This window comes from Vanacampus margaritifer, chromosome 2 (assembly GCF_051991255.1).
Source record: "Vanacampus margaritifer isolate UIUO_Vmar chromosome 2, RoL_Vmar_1.0, whole genome shotgun sequence".
Lineage (NCBI taxonomy): Eukaryota > Metazoa > Chordata > Actinopteri > Syngnathiformes > Syngnathidae > Vanacampus > Vanacampus margaritifer.
The window spans coordinates 28871633-28887632 of record NC_135433.1 but is presented as its reverse complement, the minus strand read 5'-3'; the positions used below and the strand labels follow the sequence as shown (position 1 = coordinate 28887632).

The window sequence follows — 16000 nt, the reverse complement described above, 5'->3', positions numbered from 1 at the left end:
ACCATGAACAAAAAAACAAAAACACCAAAAATATAATATGCGCCTATGGAGGGCGCTGTCCTCAACGTCATAAGTATGATATTCCCCTGTAGGCCCTTATGACTGAATACCATATAAGAGTCACCTCGCCATATTTAATATACACAATTGCATATTTGCAATTGGTTGTTACATATTGTTAACAATTAATTGAATTTGAATTTTTCAGAAGTCATGAAAAATTGTGGCACACAAATATGATTGATTGATTGATTCATCTGCAATATGAAGTGTACAACTATTTTTCACTTCCAAAGAAGAGATTTGTTGGAGAAAAAAAAACAAGTTTGTAATGTCTGTTAAAGTTTAGAAAAACTGCAATAAATACACATTTAGCAAGAAATCCCAAGTAGACACTTTAATTGCTTTAGGGGGCCGCATTAAGTGTTGCGGTGGGCTGGATCGAGCCACCAGGGCCTTTGATTTAGGGTCCCAAAAGATGCAATGGCCTCAACTTAAAATAGTACCTTTGGTAAGAGCAGTTTTATTTAACTTTTAAGTACAATACATTGGCATTTAAATGTACTTTATTTAGATTTATTTTTGAGTTTTTCTAGACGTGCAACAAGTACTGATTAAATGACAAGTAATCAATTAGAAAATTAATCTACAATTATTTTTGGTAAGCAAAATGATTAATTTAAGTCATTTAGATACCTTTTATGTATATATATATATATATATATATATATAAAATTGTTCCAATCCTCAGAATTTCAGTTTCTCATCAGTAAATGTTCTCCAATTTTTGTGTTCCTCCATGAAAGCAAACTGATTATCTTTGTGCTAAATCAAAATAAAACATTTTCTTTTACTTTGAAAAATAATGACCAATGAACATTTTTTGCCTAATTTCCCACATTACAGAACAAACCAATAACTGAATCAAAATTTATCAGTTTCAGTTTGAAATAATGCCCTGTTTTTGAATAAAAGAATATAAATTAACGTGGGGCGGGGGGGGGGGGGGGGGTTATACATCAACAAAATAATTATTAGTTGCAGCCACAAAATTTGTATTTAACTTTTATGTGTAACACATTTTAATTAAATCCCAAAGTACAGTTTGCATGAGTGAAGTTAACTTTGAAATTGATGAGAGGAAGTAATAAATTTTGTCTCTAATAGTATGGATTGTATAATTAAAAAAAAAAATCATGAAATCATCATGACTGGGAGTGATGGGAATGCAAACGTCAACTAACTCATATAAAATAAGCACAATGCATGTTCAAAGAGAGACATAGTCTGGACTTTCATTTGTTTTTAGCCAGGAAACGAATACCTCTGGGAGGCTCTGTGTCCAAATGACCTTCAAAGTGGACACCATACCAGCTCGAAGAGGAAGCAAAGAGGTAGAATCTCACATTCCGGTCAGGAAGTGGTGAAACGCGGGCAAGGCCATCTTTTATTTCAGCTGGGGAATCATCTCTCTAAATCCTTCATCATCATGAGCTGATGCGCTAAAAGGCACAACTGTGGCATCCTGTTTGTCAGCCAGGCAAGTGAGGTAAGGTTCTCTGTTAAAGAGAGTTGTTAATTGAAAATAGATATAATCATTTTTAAATATGAATCCTTTTGCATATTCTTCTAATTGTATGTCGATGAAATAATGTAATTAATTCCAAGCTGAACTTCTGTAGAATGAGGTCAGGAAACAGACAGCTTCGGGGGACTCCCTTTTGTTCAAAGTGTCCTTGAAACAGACGCCATGACAGCCAAAACAGGAAGGGACAGCAATGTACAATTTAGGACAGTGAGTAATGAAATGTTAGAAAAGCCAACTTTTTGTTCGTTCGAATAACTTGTTAACGCTGACAATATTTAAAAAGTACTGCTTTGAGTCGGCAGCCTATTACAACAGTTTTTCTGTTCCAGCATTTTTATAATCATGTAGTGTTTGCGTGCATCGTGCTAACTGTCTTGGGCTGTTTTCAGCATTTTGTCCATGACGTTCTTTGCCATTCACATTTCAGTCACCCTTAGTTGTTTTTGCGTCATGCCTAATCATTTACACTATTGCAGTGTTTTAGCTGTCATGTTCTTTTCAACCAAAAATATTGTCGCGATTGGACTTCTGTCATTCGTTTACGACGCTACAACCATAAGGAGCTTCCCCCCGGCATGATGAAGTCATGGAGAGGGACGTCGGTGATAAAGTGAAGTGAGAGAGAGAGGACTAAATGAGTCAGAAGAACAGTTCTTTCTGTATATGTGTGGATGGTGATCCGATGGATAAACTAACGGCATTTGTTTGTTTATAATCAAATTGCAATCACATTGCAAGCAATGTCAAATACATGATGTGACACTTTCAGCACTTTCACCTCTGCCTGTGGGGAACTTCATATACTATAACATCACAAAGGATTCCTGAGCAGCTGGCCAAAATTTGGGCCTCAAGGGTTGGGTTTGCCCGTCACATACTGCCTTATTAGGCTGTGTGTCCTTCTGAAGGACACCAATTGTTCATCAATTGAGTCATGTTCCTCCTGAGAGACATCTAGACATTGTCTCCAAAATAAACCATGGACCGATATTTCAGCACTTAATAAGTGTTCTTATGGAGAGATTTCAGCAGGGTTTGAAAGCGTTTGCATGATATGTTATCTGCAACCAAAATATTGTCGGCCGTTTTCCCATGAGGTATTATTTCCCAACATTTGACAAAAACTCAAATGCATGAAGAGGCCTATGAGTTTTTTCCAGTTCTATATGTGCACCGTTAACATGCTGCGACTCTCAGATTTTTATAAGCAGATTTTTCACTTTTTGTTTGTCTGATCTCTTAATAAGTCAAAAAATTCCTGCTGTCATAAACTTGCTGAAATTCTCAGAGAGTATGAAGACCAAGTGGAAGTCATAGGGTGCGATATACTGTTTTTTTTTAAATGCACACTCGTTGGCCTCAAAAGTTAAATATTTTGGACAATGTCTTAATCTGTGACATTTGTCAGCCCTGCAGACCATTTAATACGGTTGTCACAGAGTCACATCGAGTCACATGACTTGACCAGGATTGTGTAGATGTCACTTAGGTAGGCATCCACCTCAGCTTGGTGGGATCCACAAGCAGAATACAGGCCCAACCTGAGAAATGATGAGTAGGCAGACTGAATCAATCAGGATAAAGGATTAAAAAATTTTTTTTTTAAAGCAGCCACACCCCTTTCCTTCATACTGAATAGAGCTAAATAGAAGAAACTAATCAAATAAGATGAAAAAGCAAGTAGGCTATTAGATAGTACCATATTATAGGGCTTTAGTTGCATAGATTATGATAAAGTTTTTCCAAAAAGTTAAAATATTTTTAGTTTGAGTTAATTTTGCTTTAAAATCGCCACATAAACATTTGTAATAACCTCTCCTCTGAGTGTGTGCATGCAGTATGCGTGTGAGTGTCTGTGTGTGCCTACATGGTCTGGGGTGGGGTGAAGGGAGGGCTGAGGTCAGTCACGGAAGTGAGGTGCGAGGGGTTTGGGGAGGCTATGTGACGTGTGGGAGTGTGAATGGGAGAAAAGCTGTGAACGTGCCACATGTGTTTTGGAGGTCCACTGTACGTGGCTTGGTTTCAAGAAAAACTGCTCACCTTGGTAAGTGGCTTCTGGCTAAATTATTAACTAGTATTTGATATCATATTTTAAATAATGCCAACATGTTTTATTGTTGGAAATCTAAATAAAATGGTACATTATTTAACTAACATTTTGTCTTTATTAAACAACCAAAAAAGGTGTTGAACCTTTCAACTCATTCACTGCCATTGACGGCTATAGACGTCAAAAATTCATTTGAACTATTTCTATTAGTTTCACATTTTTTTCCACTTTTGTTAACAAGAGTATGAAAACCTGGAAAAAAAATGTATTGTACATTTAGAACAGATATAAAATTTGTGATTAATCGTAAGTTAACTAGTGAAGTCATGTGATTAATTACAATTAAAAAATTTAATCGCCTAATGCCCCAAATTAAAAAGAAAAGAAAAGATTATTAAAAATGAGGGGCGTAGTAAGTAGGCTATTACTTGATTTTTAAGTACCGGTAGATTAAAACACAAGAATGGGGGCAAATAGTTTAAGATTCAGCATAAAACAATACTAAAGTCTAACCAGACTGTTTTTCACTATTTTTGTTCATTGTTCACTAAATATTGTAATTTGTTATATAACATATGCTTTATGCTTCCCTCATGATAAATACATATTACATTATTTCAGACTACTTGTATTACCAAACGGTTCTTAACAAGTCATGATGATTTTATTATTGTGAGTACAAATGATGCATTTTTATTTCATACATGTCACCGTTTCTAAAAGAGGACATTTTTTCTGGACTATTAAAAAATAAAAATAAAAAATGGTGAAAATTGAGAGTATACCCACTTCTTCAGGGACCACTACACCACTGTTCACATATATCTTTCAACCAGCCACATCAAAAAAGCAAAGAGCTAAAATTTAGGTGAACTTATGTCTTGACAATGACAAAAAATAAACACCTCCTAATTTGTGGAGTGCAAACAATTACTAATTCATGTGTGTGTTCCTCATAGCAATATACTGTATGCTTTTATCCCAAACACAACTCTAGTTATTGTGGTTAGGAGTGTATATTTTAGATGTACAACAAATGGTGGCTCGTGAGAAAGCTGAGACAACTTGAAAAAAAAAAAGCCCTGGGACTGACTGGAGATCAGTTCAGGGTATAGTCCGCCTTTCGCCCAAAGTCACCTGGGACAGACGCTGAGCAGGATAACCAGTGATATACTTCTAAATATATGTTTATGTGTTTTTACAAGAATAGGACAAATAGTATACAGTTGTTAATGAGTCAAATGGATTAATCTATCTCTGTCGTCTCATCTCATGATGTATTGTCCGGTTTGTGTGTGCATTTTAAAAACAAATGAAATGCCTTTCTTAATTGGAATGTCAAGTAATAATTTTGTTAAGTTCCAGTGTGTCTCTCAGGGATTTCTGGGAAAGGGGTACTTTGAGAGTAAGGTACTGGATCCCTGATAAGGACTGTTCAGTGTCGTATGACCATTATCAGAGTCAATGTCAGAAACTGTGCACCTCTCCCCACGCTGATTTGAATGAGAGGAGACTTTTCCACTGGCTAGAAGACTGGATAACAACAAGTACAAAATTTAGATCAAATAAAACTGTATTCAGTCAACTAAGAAAGTCCCATACACAACATCCATCCATCCATTTTCTTAACCGCTTGTCCTCACAAGGGTCGCTGGAGCATTTCCCAGCTGGCTTCGGGCAGTAGGCGGGTTACACCCTGAACTGGTTGCCAGCCAATCGCAGGGCACACAGAGACAAACAACCATCCACACTCATAACCTAGTGACAATTTGCAGTGTTCAATTAACCTCGCTGAATGTGGGAGGAAACCGGAGCACCCGGAGAGAACCCACGCAAGCACAGGGAGAACATGCAAACTCCACCCAGGAAGGCCGAAACCCGGACTCGATCTCACATCCTCTGCACTGTGAGGCGGACGTGCTAACCAGTCAGCCACCATGCCTCCTGCATACACAACAAAGTAGATAAAAATAAATGAATACATACATAAAATATGTTCAGATGTTTTAAAAAATAACTTTAACTTAGTAAATTGAGAACAAACTCCTAATTCAGAATCAGAGTCAGTCAGAATCATCTGTCTTGGTATGTTAAAATAGACAAGGAATTTGTCTCCAGTTGAAGCCACTCTTCCAATGCAGCAAAAAAAAAAAAAGTAACTGTAACAAATTGTACATTTAGTACATAAACAGAGAAGTACAGAAAGTAACACAATGGAGTAATACATAGAGAGTCATGTATGGCGATAGTTGACGTTGACGATGCAGGATTCGAAGGTGAGTTGAGTCCACACTTTTGTCAACTGTGCACACAGACTATTTTTTGTATTTTTAAATATGTCGTGAATGCTGCTGTTTACAAGCTGCAATCACTGCAGCTTGCACCATGATGGGTTAAATGGATTCAAATATGGCAAGAAAATCTGCAGCAACAAAAAAGGGGTCTTAATTTCAGTACTTTATTAATTGTTCGATCTTAATTTTGATCCATTCTTTTTTTTTCACAAAGCCTTCTCTGTTTCTCTTTCCAGGGAAAACTTGACTTCCTGTTAGACCCATATCACAATTCAAAGCGATGTTGCTGGGAAAATAACACATCAGCCAAAATTCATACAAATAGAAACAAATATGAGAACTGCCTTAATTGGCTTTCTATGGCTCAGTCTTGGCCTTCATCGGGATGCTTTATCTTTGAATGGAATGAGGGCAGACTCGGCAGAGGAAGAAGCTTCTAAGGGCATCCCAGAAAAAGAGACACATAAAAGAGTTAGACGAGGCTGGCTATGGAAACAGTTTTTCCTGCAAGAGGAGTACACAGGCAGTGACTACCAGTACATTGGAAAGGTAAGAGGTATGTTACTTCTTTGCCGGGATCATCCATTTTGGGGGAAATCAGAGCTACTGCTTGGGTACTGATTAATGCAAAGGGCTACCAGTTTGATACACACTTCTGAAATAACACATTTGCTCAAATTACAGTTTGTACTGGCTTACATTATATGTTATTATTACTAATTTGATATGTATTGATAACGATTTGATGTCTGTTTTCATTTTCAAATCTACAACATTTCTTCATATCCCATTTTCACTAGCCACTAACACAGACAAATTGAGCTAGTTTTAGTACAGACAGAGGAAAAATCCTACTATGACCCTAACATAACAAAATATTGATGGGAAAATGAAGCTTCGTGAACTACTTGTGATATATTTTTTTACTCCTCTAGATGGTGCTCTCGGTTTAAAGATAGAAGCTAGAGCAATGGAAATTGATTACATTTCCACTACATATTTAACCCATCTGATTCTAGAATCTAGATGATTTTTTAAATATATATATATCGCAAGTGGTTTATGAAGCTTTATTTTCCCATCGCTACAAAATAACATGTAGCCAAAGTTGTTGCCATTGCAAGTAAAAATTGTCTTTTCAGGTAAATTTACATGGATGGATCATTTCATTTGGAAATAAATCTAGCAATCTGAAATCCAAAATATCATTGAGTTTAGTCATTCAGCTATTCCAAACCCTTTGAAGGTCGGAGGAAGACTTTTTTGGCACTCAACCTCAGAACTGATACATTGAATTGAATGATCTGCTTTAAATTACGCAAAGATTAATCAAGGGAAAACATGACATATTTTGTGTGATTTGGAAATTTAGCTTTGCTTTACTTTACTTTGTATTTATTTCATCCTAGATTTAATGCAAGTCTATTGATTGTACTGGTCGAATCAGAAAAACTAAACAACTGAAACAATTGCTGATTGTGTTTTTGTTTGCACTGTAGCTCCAGTCAGATCGAGACAGTGGAAATGGCCTTGTCCGGTATGTTCTCTCTGGTGAGGGGGCAGGCACCATCTTTGTTATTGATGAGACTAATGGCGACCTACATGCCACGCGCCGCCTGGATCGGGAAGAGAAGGCTTTTTACATCCTCAGTGCGACAGTTGTCAACAAAATCACAGGCAAAGTGTTAGAACCAGAGACAGAGTTCATTGTTAAACTCCATGATATCAATGATAATGAACCTCAGTTCAGCAAGGAGTTTTATACTGGGAGCGTACCTGAGTGGTCTGATATTGGTAAGGGGTGTGCATTAATTGGCATTACAGTATATCCAATAATCTTCTCCTGTCATATTAATGTGTGTCTTCTGAATGTGTTTTAGGTACATCAGTCATCTGTGTGACAGCTACAGATGCTGATGACGACATGTATGGCAACAGCGCTAAACTGGTGTACAGTATCAAACAAGGACACCCATACTTTTCTATTGACCCAAATACAGGTTTGTATTTCATTTCGTACTAGCTGTGTGTGACCCACACAGCATTAAGAGAAGATTAAATGAGAGCATGATGCTCCTATGATGGAGAAAGTCTGCAACAACAAAAAAGCACAACTGTTATAGATGAAAGACAAAGCTATCTATGAGAAAAACATTGCTGGATTCAACAAAGTATTATTGTTGTCTAGGTGTGATCAGGACTGCTTTGGGTCCGGGCGACATGGACCGTGAGCAGAGGGAGCACTATCGAGTAGTGATAGAGGCCAAAGACATGGCTGGACATAGAGGAGGACTCACCGGGACCACCGTAGTTAACATCACCCTCACTGATGTCAACGACAATCCCCCACATTTCACTCATAGTAAGAACATCACCATCCAGCTTAATATGTTATCACTTAGCCTGGTGACGAGTGAGCTGAAGCCTATCCCATCTGACTTTGGGTGATATAAGCAAGGTGCACAAATTGAGCACCGGGGCAGCATGGCTCAGTGATAGAGTGGCCGTCTCCCATCCGTGAGGTTGTGGGTTCAATCTTCAACCTGGTGACTGTGTCGAATTGTCACTGAACCGTGATTTGCTCTCAGTGGATGTGGCAGCAGCCGTCCATTGGTGTGTGAATGTGTGTGTGACAGGGTGAATGTGAGGCATTGTAAAGCGCTTCGGTTTGGTCACCATTTGGTGTAGTTAAAGTGCTATATAAAAAGCAATCCAGCTACCATTGACAGCTTTGAGCAATTTAGAGTTAGATCAATCAATCACATTTTCTAAATGTTTAAGATTGCTTGTGTTTCCCCCTAACTAAAAAAAAAAAAAGTCAAGTAGGTGTAAATTTGTTTTTGTGTTTTAAGGTATATACCAGTTCAGAATTTCTGAATTGTCCATACCTGGCTCTGAAGTTGGGAGGATTAAAGCCACAGACAGAGACATCGGAAAGAATGCAGAGATGCATTTCACAATCATTAGTGGAGAGGCAATGGACATGTTTGACATATTCACCAAGAAAGAAACCCAGGAGGGTGTAATAACTGTCAGCAAGGTAAGAAAAACAGAACTTCTGTAAGAAAAAAGCAAAAACGTTATTTAAGTCCCTTTGTAGCTTGATGCAACATTCAAGTTTAAAACACAGTAAAAAATAAAAATAAAAATAAAAATAAAAATAAAAATAAAAATAAAAATAAAAATAAAAATAAAAATAAAAATAAAAATAAAAATAAAAATAAAAACAAAAATAAAAATAAAAAGTCACCACTCTTGCAGGATGATCATTCAATGTTTAATTTGGGGGAAATGTAAACAAATTAGCATTACCTTGTTCATTTTGTATTATGTCTACAGCCTTTGGATTATGAGAACAAACAGTCCTACACAGTAGAGGTCCAAGTCCAAAACACCCAGGAAGACCTTCGCTTCACATTCTCAAGCTCCAGAGACATGGCCACTATTCAGATTGCCGTGGAGGACATAGATGAGCCACCAGTGTTTGACAAGCACAGTTATCTAATGGAGCTTAAGGAAGATGCTGCAGTGGGCAAGGTCATAGGCTTGGTCAGTGCCATGGACCCTGATGCAGCACACAGTCCAGTCAAGTAAGACAAAACAGACTTTGATGAATGGCATGTAACATTTTATCTTACATGAGGCATTCTAGAATCTTTTTGCATTGACTTTCACAGGTACTCAGTTGATCTCCGGACAGACATGGATCATCTGTTCAATATCCATCCAGCAAATGGAACTTTATTCCTTCTGAAAAATGTGGATAGAGAGAAGAATGCCTGGCATAACATTTCAGTCATCGCCACTGAGATCTGTAAATCTTTCCACTGCTGACTGCATGACAAGAGGCTTTTACAATCAAGTTTTATTTAAAGAATACATTCTCATCATGACTACGACACACTGAAGTAAAGGTGTAGAAATGAGTGAAGTGGTTCCCCTTAATGAAGCTTTTGTGTTGTCATTTTAGATAATCCTCAGAAGAGTAGTCCTGTTTCAGTTTACATCAAGCTACTGGATGTGAACGACAATGCTCCAACATTTGCCACAGTTTATGAAAGCTTTGTCTGTGAGAAGACCAAGAAGGGTCAGGTACGTGCGCACTCTCACTTATGGGTGGATGAATGGATGGCTTGATGGATGGATGGATGGTGAAAACTAATGGGAATCACACTTTCAACAATAAACAATACTTAATCCAGGAATAGACAAGTCAGATAGACAAAAATATCCATACGTAGCTCTTAATCATTGTTTATTCATATTTGTTGTTGTCCAACAGCGCATTCAAATAATAAGTGCTGTCGATGCAGATGAGCCATCAGTGGGGCACAATTTTTTCTTCAATCTTGCAACAGAGGAAAGCAACTACAGTAATTTCACTGTCCAAGACAATGGAGGTAATTTTTTTACAAACATGTTGTTTTGTGGAAAACACTACTTCACCTTTATATTTTTATACAAGATCGTGAGTGGTCGGCGGCAACAATGAATACACAGAGACTTGATATGCTTTGCTAGAATAACCGTGTCTTTTATTCCCCGCAAACAGCAATCAACATTTGTACTGTGCTAGGATAATCGTACGTTTTATCCCCCGCAAACAGTAATCAACACCTGCGCTATGCTAGAATGATTATCAGTTCATTCCCCGCAAACAGCAACAGTCACAACTCGATTTTCTTGAATTTACCTTTTATTCCCCGCAAATAGAAATAATCACAACTTGCTTTGCTAGAATTATTGTACATTTTATTCCCCGCAAACAGCAATCAATACACTACAACGTTAAGCAGCATAATATGATGATCATCAGCGCTTACCTTGACACTAGACCGGAGAGCCTACGGTCCAGGTAGAACGAGCTGCAAAACGGCTGGGCAATCGTACGTGTTCCGCAGCTGACTCTGTCGGGACCGCGTGTCGCTCCGTCTTTTATTCATTAGTGTGGGAAACCGGGTTAGCAAATCCCTTTCTCAAACACTTTCGAAAACATGTTTTGCAAAGCAGGGAAGGCTGTAGTATAAACAAGGAAGAGTTCCCAGGCTGATCCCGCCCTTTATTTACAAATTGTTGGGCACCTGGATTCGTACAACAGTTCAAGACAACAACATATCCTTATATAAGAGGTTTCATGAGGACATATCAAACCATGTTTTTTTTCCCTTCACATGTTCATAATCTCTGCTTAAAAAAAAAACAAATTCCGCACCACTTATGTGGGTGTGACAATCAAATGATACTTTAACTTATATTTAAAACTTTATAATCAACCAATGTGTTTAAAAAGTCACTACATACATCCAGATTTACTGTCCCAAACTATAGATTTGTGATTTTTAAACATGCTTTTGCCTGTGAAAATGTGTGAGCCATTTTGTGTTGCTCAACAAATGATCTAACTGAATTTTCCAAACTCAGATAACACTGGCAGCATTGTGACACGTAGGGCCAGCTACGATCGCCTTCAACAGAGTGTCCACCTGGTTTCCGTAGTGATCACTGATGGTGATTATCCGATGCAAAGCAGCACAGGAACTTTAACTGTGCGAGTGTGCACCTGTGATGATGAAGGCAACATCCAGATGTGTAACGTTAATGCTCAGATAAGCGCTCCAGGGATCAGCGCTGGAGCGCTCATCGCCATCCTGCTGTGTGTCATCATACTACTATGTAAGTGCAGGAACAGTGATTTGTCCTGTAACATACTCAAATTTATTAATTTTCAATCATTATAATGCCATTACTATTATTGTCAAATTATGTTTCACGTTACTTTACTAGATCAACAAAAATGTTTTCATCAGAATCAAACCAACGAGATCGCTTTTTTGTTGTTTTTTTGTATTTTACTATTTTTCATGAGTAGAGATGAAATAACCACATAATGATGATAATTGGCTGAGGTAAAGTTGAATTTCGTCGTTAGCCAATCAAAAGTAAACGAGGCCGTGTGTTATTGACACAAACTGGCAGCAAGGATGGTTGCGCAAACACACACAACAAATGGACATGCACTGGTAAGTTGTGACAGGGGACTATGGAAATAAAATGGTGAGTCCGGAGCCAACACCGCATCCTTTAACGAGAAGTAGAAATTACTTCTCTAAAGGCTTAAATACACCAATCTGATGTCGGTTGTGATTGGCTGTTAGCTAGCGAATTAGCGCACGGGGCAAGAAGAGCAAGTGACAACGCGGATAAACAGTACTCAACTCAACTCAACTTGTGTTTTTTCAGGACAGCACACGTGAATATTAAAGTCCCCCATAAAGAGGATACGATCATATTTCAGCATGATTTCGGCAAGAAGATTTGCAAAGTCGTTTAAAAAGTCCTTATTGTATTTTGGAGGTCGGTAAATGACACAGTTTGGCCGACTTCAAAGAAGGTGACTTCAAAGCTGAGATCGATGTGGTAAATAGACATCTTTACATTTAAATGTGTTTTTTGTTTTTTAAATAGTCGCAGTTCCTCCACCTCGACCCAACGTCCTGGGAGAGTCCAAGTAAGCACAGCCAGGCGGTAGTAATTCAATCATAGCGGTGGACTCACCAGGGACAGTCCAGGTCTCCGTCAGGCAGAGGAAATCGAAGTTGTTGGAAAGGAAAAACTCCCTCAAAATCGCGCATTTAACAGCGTTTTTATCCGTTTTTATGTTTAGCTGTCAACACCGGTATGAGTTGTTTACGTTGTTATATCTCGCCCCGTAAAGAGGTTGCCAGTTGCCTTTAGGAATAATGACTACCGCCGCCGATGGTACGGAGGGGAATTACTTCTCGCGCATGCGCTGAAGGTACGTAATAGGTATGGTGTGTATTTACGTCATTTTTCTACGCGACGTGCCGACGTCTGGGCCAACGCCACGGGGTAGGCGTCGGTCACATTTGGCCAACGTCGGATTGGTGTGTCTAGGCCTTTAAAGAATGTATACGTCAAATGCATATTGTGTGTTGTCAAGTACAGCGGAGATCATAAAAGCTTGTTTTCTCTTGGTTTGTGCGAAACGGCAATGTTTGGTGAACCCAACCTTTCTTCTATTTCTGACTACTAAAGAACAGAAAAAGGTTGACTCCAATTTTTTTTCTTGTGGAAGAAGAATACCTGTCGCTGTTTTCATAAAACGGGGATCAGAGGCATCCCAAAGCTAAGCTAACTAGCTGCGGAGATGTTTGCTCTTTGGAGCCGTTTCTTTTAGCAAAGTACTACGTCCGGTTTGAAATGCTCGGCACCAATGTGGGCGGGGGGACGCTTCTGTCCGTAACATAATGTGCATTGCATTCATCATGTAGATATTTTCATTGAATTTAGTCCACAGAAAAAAATAAAACACAAACCCTACCACCTAACTACCGTCACTACCCATCTTAACAAAACCTAAAAATTCAATTCAAATTCAAACCTAAAATTCCAATTTGAAACATGCACTCCTAGTCTGAAAAACCGTAGGAATAGGTCAAGATTATAATTACTGGTAATGGTAAATGGTACTTCATTTATATAGACCTTTTCCACCTTCGGCCCTTAAAGCACTTTACATTTGACTCCTCATTCACCTATGGGTCTTCAGTATTTTGCTCAAGGATACTTCAACGTAGTCACATGGGCATAGGATCAAAACCACAACGCCTGGGTTGGGAGACGAACACTCTACCACTGAGCCACACCACCTACAAAAATGTATGTCTATACAGTACTTCCAATTCAAGAAGACTGCTTTGCATGTAGATTTAACCATACCATTCACTTCACAACTCGCTATTGTGTCAACTTGTTGAGTGTGCATTGGTGTAACCACCCTTGCTTTTGTTTTTGTCAACAACTGCCTAACGCTACCATTGGATGGCTTGCAATGAAATATAACTACCTCTGCCAATCATCAGAAAGTATACGGTTGTCATGTGTTCCCCCTAATAGTAAAAAAATAATAATAAAAAGATAAAATGCCATTGGGTTTAGCGATCTCATGGTCAGATAAAAACAGCATCAATGATCTAAAAAAGTTACAAGTGGCATTTTTTGACAGTAACAATAACAGTTATCCTTATTTAAAAAGTAATTAAGTAAATTAGCTGTTACTGAGGAAAAAGTAACTCAGTAATTTCCTGAGGTTTTTTTCCCACTAAAAGGTAACCTAATTATATTCAAGCGATTTTGAAATTGTGAATGTAGATGTGACTGTTCACCGTCAAATGTGATCTCTGCATCATTTTTTTCAGTGATTATGGTTCTGCTTCTAAAATTAAAACGGCAAAGGAAAAAGGAGCCTTTGATTGTCTCCGAGGAACATTTCCGTGACAATGTGATGAGCTACAATGACGAGGGCGGAGGTGAAGAGGACACTCAGGCTTTTGACATTGCAGCACTGTATTACCAAGAAGCGACAACAGTTATGGAGGACTCTGCTCAACAGAGGCGTGACATCATACCCACGGACATGCTGAGCTACCCGATGCACTGTCAACATGCTCCTGATGCCTTCTATCCGGTCTTGCCGCCTGTCAGCTTGGTATCACGTGATGATAAGAGCATGCGGGAATTCATCAATGAAAGAGTTCAAGAGAAAGACTATACTCCGACTGCACCACCGTATGACTCACTGGCCACCTATGCTTACGAGGGAGCAGGTTCAGTTGCCGGGTCATTAAGTTCACTGGGCTCTACTTTATCTGAAGATGAGCAAGACTACAACTACCTGAGTGATTGGGGGCCCAGGTTCAAGAAATTAGCTGAATTGTATAAGAGTGAGGATAGTACAGCCTCCTAACAACATTTCTACAATAGAATTCTTACTACTCACATATTTTTACTCTGACACATGCATCTATCTTGAATTTCCTCCTGCCTATTCATTGCAATTTTTAAGAAAGCATTCATTTTGCTTGTACGGTTACATTTTCCATGTGTGCTTGTTAATTCTAAATCCACACTGTTCTAGTGCACACCAGAGGTTTTTGTGAATGTTTTGTTTGGAGTAGCATGGCTGACTGCACCGTATACAGTATGATCGAACGCATACTTCAGAAACATGTTTACATTTTCAAGTGCCTTTTACATGTCACAATACGTCTGTTAGCAAACTATCAAACAAGTAAATAAAGTGCCTTAAAGAGTACTTAAGGTGTGTAAATGAGATAGTCTTGTTTGGTGCTTCTGATGCTAGAATGCAATGTTTTTGGATTTAAGAAGTAGCTTTTGGTATTAGACGGGATGATAGGGGGTGTTCGGTTACCATTATATTGGATATACTGTAGTAACTGTACATTCCTTGGTGTTTGGCGTCATCTAGTGGCAAGCTCATTTATTACGGCCTCAGTATTTGTCCTTTTTGATCATTTCTGTAGACTATAATAATGTAAACAATGTTGAGGGGAAAACGCTAAATGACTTTTGCACGAAATAAACAGACCATGATGGGACGACAGTGGCTCGGTCTGAAAGGACTTGGGAGTCAGGACACTTGATGTAACTCCCAATGTTATAGGGACAAAATAGTAAAATAAGTGATAATGCAGAGAGGGAAATGCTTCCCTGCTAAAGCTGCTGCCCCCGCGACCTGGATACGCGATAGTAAATGGATGGATGGATGGGTGCAATGATGCTAGTCTGCTTGCTGGAAACTGTCGAGGTGCCCTTGAGCAAAGCATCGTCCGATTTGTCCCACTTAGTCCGAACCAACCCAGCTCAAGTGGTGCAGCTACTGCAGCGCTCTTTGCTCACCTCGTTCTGAATCTCTCAATGCCCGCATGCATATGTGTGATCTGGTTCGTGTGGGGTGGGCAACACAAAGAATAGATCTAGGAGATAACTGAATTTCCCCTAGACATGAAAATTTACAATAAAAAATGATGATGGCGATAAATTACTGGGACAATTTACACAGTTACAAAGAAAAGCATAATCCAACCGTGAAGGTTCTTTATAGGAGAGTCAGTGGCCAATCAAAGACTGATTGTTATGGGGACAAACAATTCAGTTTTGTGTTTTGCTCTCTAGCCCCAACCTAGCCCTCTGACATACACTCCATCACAATAGGTGGCGGTAATGTACCATAAACATTAGATGCCA

General features: G+C 38.7%; 1 protein-coding gene across 3 annotated transcripts; it reads left to right on the top strand.

The window, feature by feature from the left end:
• Positions 1 to 3560: 3560 nt before the first annotated feature.
• LOC144044510 (cadherin-6-like) lies at positions 3561 to 15065 on the top strand. 3 transcript variants are annotated; one of them, XM_077558972.1, is made up of 12 exons: positions 3561 to 3632; positions 6169 to 6481; positions 7432 to 7726; positions 7813 to 7932; positions 8121 to 8294; positions 8785 to 8972; positions 9272 to 9522; positions 9610 to 9746; positions 9903 to 10024; positions 10215 to 10332; positions 11354 to 11605; positions 14152 to 15065. In XM_077558972.1, the coding sequence occupies exons 2-12, from the start codon at positions 6266 to 6268 to the stop codon at positions 14697 to 14699; spliced, it is 2421 nt and encodes an 806-aa protein (XP_077415098.1). In that variant the 5' UTR covers positions 3561 to 3632; positions 6169 to 6265; the 3' UTR covers positions 14700 to 15065. The 3 variants fall into 3 exon arrangements, with proteins under 3 accessions (XP_077415098.1, XP_077415099.1, XP_077415100.1); XM_077558973.1 differs by lacking the exon at positions 14152 to 15065 and having other exon boundaries at positions 11382 to 11517; XM_077558974.1 differs by lacking the exons at positions 3561 to 3632; positions 6169 to 6481; positions 7432 to 7726; ... (4 more) ...; positions 9610 to 9746; positions 9903 to 10024 and having other exon boundaries at positions 10284 to 10332; positions 11382 to 11605.
• The last annotated feature ends 935 nt before the right edge of the window (positions 15066 to 16000 follow it).